The 7,529-nt window shown below is 35.8% G+C and overlaps 1 protein-coding gene across 1 annotated transcript in view; it reads right to left on the bottom strand.

Moving 5' to 3' along the window:
• Positions 1-2,032: 2,032 nt before the first annotated feature.
• Positions 2,033-7,529, bottom strand: part of PRRG4 (proline rich Gla (G-carboxyglutamic acid) 4 (transmembrane)) — a 17,346-nt gene continuing 11,849 nt past the window's right edge. Inside the window, exon 6 of the mRNA XM_010831816.1 lies at positions 2,033-3,984. Coding sequence (XP_010830118.1) covers positions 3,750-3,984 — 235 coding nt within the window. The 3' untranslated portion in view covers positions 2,033-3,749. The remainder of the gene's footprint in view (positions 3,985-7,529) is intronic.

Genomic DNA, 7,529 nt, shown 5'->3' with positions numbered 1-7,529 from the left:
CTCAGTTAGGATAAAAACAGTACGAATAACAGGAAATTAAGCTTTCAAACAGCACTGACAAACTTCTTCTCATTAAAAAATTCACTTGTACGTATAGGAAAAGTACTCATACACATGACTTATCTGAGAAATAGAAAAAAACTGTTAGAATTTTATAGGCAAACAGGAACCCAGATACAGAGAACACTATTGCTCTAGTTTTTAATTGTTCCGAGAATTTTCACTGAACTCTGTGTATTTATTCAGAGGGCATAATATTAATAGATGCAAAACTCTGACACACAGTTTGTGCTCTTTTTGATTTTTTTCTTCTTAAAAAGAGAATATTCTGTGTAGAATTATCTATCCTATTGAAGGCAGAACCCTATAAATGTGTATTTGTCTTTTTCTAGTCTTATTCGCAGATGATAAAGAATCTGCCTGCAATGTGGAAGACCTGGTTTGATCCCTGCGTTGGGAAGATCCCTTGGAGAAGGAAATGGCAATCCACTCCAGTATTCTTGTTTGGAAAATCCCATGAACAGAGAAGCCTGGCAGGCTACAATCGGGGTCACAAAGAGTTGGACACGACCGTGTGGCTTTCCCTTTTCATACCCATATTACATTCATTTCCTGATTGTAATAGAGGGGGAAACTGTCTAATTAACTATAAAGTTTGTATCAAAATAGATTTAATGGTTAACACTAATCAGTTACTCAGGGAAGAAGCACAAACAAAAACAAATTAACCAAACCAAAAAACCCACTACCAAAAATACAACAGGAATAGAAAAGGGAGAATGGGACAGAAATACATGTCAATAATTTTATAGTAATATTTTCCTTTTAATTATCATTTTTGGTTATGATTCTATCACATTTTCTGTTTTAAATTTAAAGTATTATGGATTAGATTCTCAACACTGGATTCTCTACAAACACCAGTTATTTCATAATCTTTATGAATTCCAGATTTGTTCAGGTTAGAGCAATAGTTTTACAGTAAGTGATGGCATATGACAAATCTCTGCTGCTGCTGGGTGATGGGTTGTCACAGACCCTGAAGCTGGATTTACAGTAAGATTTCTGTGAGTCAATTGGAGTAAACAAGTTCATGGAATATTTTATTTTATTTATTTATTTTTCATGGAATATTTTAGATTGTGATTCAATAAAAGATAAATTGTATATTTTTATCCATCCTAAGAAAAAAATGTGTGAGAAAACATAGATATGCAATATATGCTCTTATATACATTTATGTATAAATGACAAATGTCTATACATTTCTCATACAGACTTAGAATTGTCTATACTTTATAATTTGAGACAGTGTAATTCTATAGGTATAAGATGGGGTTGAGAAAAGTGTGCTTGCTCATTCTAAACCTAGCTCTTACCAACATGTTAGATTTGGGGCAAGTTATCCTTGCATGCCTTAGAGTGATTGCTAAAATGATAGAGTTTGCTTCCAATCTTTTTTTTTTTATGTTTCCTAATTAGCCTCAGAACCAGCATTAGGTACTTGCTTGCTTTATTTATTTATTGGCTGTGTGACACGTGGAATCTTAGTTCCCTGCCCTAGATCACCAGGGAAGTCCTGCCTCTGATCTTTTAAAGAGGATTAAAATAAGGGCAAAGTTATATGAGGAAAAGTGCTTATGTAAACCCAATATATGACTAATAGTAAAATTTTTATAGGTTATGTAGGTGGCATTAAAAAGACCACTTTTTCTAATTATATCTAAATGTTGCTGCTAAGTCGCTTCAGTCGTGTCCGACTCTGTGCGACCCCATAGACGGCAGCCCACCAGGCTCCGTCATCCCTGGGATTCTCCAGGCAAGAACACTGGAGTGGGTTGCCACTTAGATAACTAATGAGAACACTGTAAGAGAACTCTACTTAAGGTACTATGGTGACCTGAATGGGAAAGAAGTTCAAGAGAGAAGGGATATGTATGTATGTATGTATGTCTGTCTGTCTGTCTGTATGTATGTATGTATGGCTGATTCATTTTGCTGCACAGCGGAAGCTGAAACAACAATGTAAAGCAACTATACTCCAATAAAAACTAATTTAAAACAAAATGAAATATCAAACAACAAAAAATTTTGCCAGATGATTTCTTTGCAACAAGTAACCAAAGAGACTCTGAAAATATCAAACATAAAGTCTTTAGCAGTCTGTAATGATTAAGATCTTTCTTTCATCTGCATTAAGATCACAGTCTTAAAAGACAGATATACACTCAAACAGTGTAATATGATTTATACTTTTTAAACATTTAATTTGGAAGGAACTACAAAATGCATGTGAGTTTTAATCTCATCTCTCTAAAAATTATAAAACAAAATACAATTTTATAAATGGTATTACATAGAAAAAAGCAATGCCTGGCAAAAGCTTAAAGAACAGAAATTTCTATTTCTCAGGAGTATGTTATTTTTTGAGTTCCTGCAAAGAGGAAACAAATTCACATACACATACACTTAAATAAATTTGTGCACACACATTCATTCCAGAAGTTTATAGCTTATACTCTATTATGTTTGTAAGGGGAGATTGGTCACATACAGAATTAGAAGAAGATACAAACTATAGGTCAAAATTATTACCTATGATCTTCTGTATCCAGACATTAAAAGATGCAAGGGATTGCTGGTAACTTTAATCAATATTATTTTGATAGCAGAAAAGTAAGTTACTTCTAGGTTCTCAAACTATTATTTATAAACTTTGAAAAATTTTCCAGATTAATAGTTATGCATAGTCAGATACAGATAACTTAGCAATGAAAATGGGTATGTCTACTCGTCGGTAACATGCACAAATTTATCAAGCTCCACTCCTAGATTTGAAGCCTATAATCTACTTCGTGGTATAATAACCCTTGCAAATCCTTTCCATTGCAACCATGTTCTCTCTGAAGAAGTAACTCCCTAGTGTTTATTTTTTAAAGAAAACTATTGACTGCCCCCCCATAATAAAGTATGACTGATAGAACAGTTCATGACTAAAATGTGCAAAATATAGTGAATGCTATGCAATAAAGATAAACTGATTTTATTAAGGTTATGATTTATAACATGATTTATGATATATACTTGTCAGATTCTGTGAATTATTTCCAACCAAAAAGAAATCCTAAAAAAGAGTAGGTCCAATATTATAACTTGGAATAATCTAACAATTAGAAATTCTTTTTCTTTTTTTTTAGTGTTCAATACAAAAAGTCTATGGGGCTTCCCTGGTGGCTCAGACAGTAAAGAATCTGACTGCAATGCAGGAGACCCTGGGTCGATCCCTGGATCCGGAAGATCCCCTAGAGAAAGGAATGGTTACCCACTCCAGTATTCTTGCCTGGAGAATTCCATGGACAGAGAAGCCTGGCGGACTACAGTGCATAGGGTCACAAAGAATCGGACATAACTGAGCGACTAACACAACAACAACAACAAATCTACAACCTTTTCTGTACAAAGGATACAGACAGTTCACCAGTTCTAGCTCTGACATCCGTAACAGATTCTTTTGAACAGAACAGTGCTCTCTTCTTAACTGCAAGGATACAAAATTCCTTATCCAGATGATAATGACAAAATTCAGGTTAAAGATGCTGACAGAACTCCCGTGGCAGAGAACACATGCTTATTTCTCCTTTATTCTCTACAGTTTGCCATAAATGGCTGAATTGACCTGTCTTTTTTGGTTCAGGGAAAAGAACCACTTAAATAATGTGAATGTCCTATATCACCAAGACAATGAGGGCTTAGTGAGATGGGAGTGACATAGACTTTTTAAATACCCTAAAATCATTTGCTGGCCCAGGATAAGGTGGTGGTGGTGAAACACTCTGTTTTCTGGTCAATGCCACTGCCTGTTCATAAGAAGGTAATCCTGTATCTTCCAATGAAGGTGGCGATGGAGACAAGACAGCCTCCTCTGGTCTTCTGAAGATGATGGAAGGAGTATGTCTGCCCCTTCTTACATAGATGTCTGAAGAACTAAATAGAGCATTGAGGTTTAGGAAAGGCAATATTTTAGGTTAAGACAGCAATATTAAGAATCCAACTATTTAGATCAAAGCTGAACCTTCTTTATTAATATAACAAGTTTTATTTTACCCATAAACTCTGAATGAGTCTTGGTTTAGTGGGAAGACCAAGAGCTTTGAAGTCAGTCATGGGTATGAAACAGGATCCTATCATTTCATAGCAATGTGACCAAAGGCAAGGTACCCTAACTCAGGTTTCTTCCTCTGTAAAATGGGAATAATAATAGCTACATCAACAGAGATTTTCTTTATGGATTGAGAAAGATTATGTAAGGCATCTAAGCAGAGTCTGGAATACTGTAACAAGGACTCAAAACACATGAATTCTTTTTTTCTCCTATTCCTGAATTAAAATTTTCTCAAGTAGAGTGTTAAACCAAATCCAGGCTTTGTTGAAAGGCACTACAACTCAAAGCTAAAGAAATTGATGCCACAGAGGTAATAACATCAGTGGATGCCCATCTCTCTCCTCTGTTACCCCAGCAGCCTGCTGGCTGGTCCATCCCTCCTCAGCAGGACTTCCATCCCATCATTCTTCTCCACAAAAGTCTAACTTGAAGTCTACTTTCTACTGAATCAACTTCCAACTCCTGTGCCTACTTTTCAAGGCCTCCCTTCATCTAGCCTTGCTTTATTTTATAGCTCTCTGCCCTTGCCAAGGCAGCGTCTTTACTCCCCATTGATCTCCATGGATGCAAGCCTAACAATTAGAAAAAAAAATTTTTTTTTAATTAAAAAAAAATGGCTTAGTTCAAGTTCCACCATTTTTCACAAAGTTTTGTCACCTACACCAGCCAATGAAAACTGAAATGCAATACTGGTCTGGTGTTCCAAAACTACATTTCCCCTTCTCACTTGTAAATTACAAATTATAATTTAAACATAAGAAATTGATCCACTTAGACTGTGAGGTTGGCTGTCTATGAAGCATCTATGCAGAAATTAACCTCCTATAGTATGGTTAATAAGATAATTAAAATATATAGATGATCCTGAACCTATAGTCAATATTTATAATAGTATTCTTCCTAATAAGAGAGTTTAGCAGACCCAAAATACTGTACACCTTTGCAAACTAAATTAATATCAACTTGACTCTTAGAATACCTTTTCTGTTGGAAGTTATAATGAGATCTCAAATTGAAAGGAAAGAGAGAGGAAAATAGCAGAGAGAGAAGAAAAGAAAAAGGTCTATGTAAATCGAGGAATTGGATAATCTGCTCTTCAATAGTTGAGAGGTGCCTGAGAGCCTCAGAAGTTTACTTACAGGGCTCAATATAATTCCTCCTCTGTGGGAAATCTGGAATGTATGCATGGTAGGCTTGTCACTTGCCACATTCATTAGCTTGTGATGAAAAGTACTACTTGCTTGCTTATAGGAAACAGGAGAGACAGATGTTTTACTTGAACAAAGAAATTTTTCCATGTTGACCTTCAAAATCTGTTACAGGAACAGTATAATGATACTAAAATCATTAAGTGTTTTCACAGTGATTTCTTACATACACCTTACATGACTGAAATCAGAAAGTACACACCAAGAACATCTCAGATAAGCTGACAACATTATATTATGCCTATTTTCCTCCATAAAATATAGGGACTAAGAAATGAAAAGATCTTGTTTCCCATTTCTTGGCATGTTTTCACAAAAGAATGAGACAAACTATTCTAACAATGATCTCATTTTTTACTCCTTTCTTTTTCAAAATATCCCTCACCCTTCCCCCACTTTCAGACTTGCAAAATGTAGAAAGAGAACATGTAACTCTGTTGGAAGAATTTCTTGGGACAATTGATAAAAAGTACTTTAGTCAGTAAGTATTTAAAAGTTAATCTTAACACAAAGGAATGTCTGGTTAACCTAGTTTGAAATGTGCCCTATACAGGGTTGCTCTGAGAATCAAAGTGAGACAGTAGATGTAAAAATGACCTGTAAATGGGACAGCATTCTACTGTACTAAGGATAACTAATCTTACTTTTAAAATAGATATCTGGGTTTTCAAAATTTAATAATAACATACACAGAAAACATGTATAATAATGGCACCTCTTTACTCCTTGTGTCTTTGAATTCTGCTTCTGAACTCATGCAGGAAGGAAGCTAGAAGGCTTCAGAGGAAAAAAAGGCATAAGGTAAGAAGGTGTAGTAGTGTAGAAAAGCAGAAAGATGGAAAAAAACAGGAAAGAGAAGAGAACGATGTTGAGCATGACACTGAATAATGACTGTCTTCACAGATCTTCAGGGAAATTATTAAATACTGAGAGCATATACATGGACTTTAGGGGAAAATATTGTAAATGGGATAGAAAAGAAGGAAAGATAAAAGACAAGGAGAGTCTTTAAAGATAAATATTCCAATTTCTTCATTAACCCATGAATTTCCAGGTATCCTGCAGCTTGTGGAGAAAGCCATATTAAATAAGATCTTAGTAAGCCCTTGAAAATGGGGAGAACTTGCTGATTCTCTGTCTGTTAAGTAGGTGAAATTAATAGAAACCTCACATTAAAGATAGTGGTTTAAGAACAATTACACAAAAATTTCCTTACTTTCTTTCACTTTTCAAACTTTTAGAGGATTTATAGAACTCTCAGACAATCTCCTTAGTTCCTGCCCGTGATCACATAATGCCTCAGGGGACTGTTTAGGAATTCCAGCTGGCGGATAGAATTACACTTTACTTTGCCCCTGTCCTCTGCCCCCTTTGCTGGCATGTCCTCCTCTGCAGGGGCTTCCCAGGAAGCAGTGGTAAACAATTTGCCTGCAATGCAGAGGATACAAGTTCAATCCCTGGGTTGGAAGGATTCCCTGGAGAAGGAAATGGCAACTCACTCCACTATGCCTGCTAGAGAAATTCCATGGACAGCGGAGCCTGGTGGGCTACAGTCCATGGGATCACAAAAGAGCTGGATACAACTAAGAGACTAAAACAACAGCAACCACCAACTTCCTCTGCACTCTTACTACGGGCATCCTTTCAGACTTGCCTCTGCCCTTGCCTCTGCCCTTTCATCACACTCAGAAAACTTGGCTTCAGCTTTTATCTTCCAATGGATTCATCCTAATTCCACCTCTATTGCCCTAAACTCTTACCTTAACAATAAAGAAAAAATTTTTATTATGGTAAAATATGCATAATGTAAAATTTGTCATTATAACCATTTTTAGGTGTACAATTAATAGTATTAATTATATTCACAATGTTGTACAGCCATCACCACTATCTATTTCCATAATCGTTTTATCACCTGGTCAATAATGAGCATCTTTATAGAATTTGGAACCATAAATAGGGTAAATAAGGATATACAAGAAATAATTCTGATTGACTGTTTTGCATGTGTTGCTTTTTTTTAAAATAAGGTAGTTCTACACTTTTATCTATACTTACAGATAAGATGGCACCCCACTCCAGTCCTCTTGCCTGGAAAATCCCATGGATGGAGGAGCCTGGTGGGCTGCAGTCCATGGGGTCGCTAAGAGTCGGACACG

This window comes from Bison bison, unplaced genomic scaffold, assembly GCF_000754665.1.
Source record: "Bison bison bison isolate TAMUID 2011002044 unplaced genomic scaffold, Bison_UMD1.0 scf7180017864531, whole genome shotgun sequence".
In the NCBI taxonomy this organism is placed as follows: domain Eukaryota; kingdom Metazoa; phylum Chordata; class Mammalia; order Artiodactyla; family Bovidae; genus Bison; species Bison bison.
Note: the sequence above shows the minus strand (reverse complement) of the source record. Positions and strands in the feature narration are given on the sequence as shown.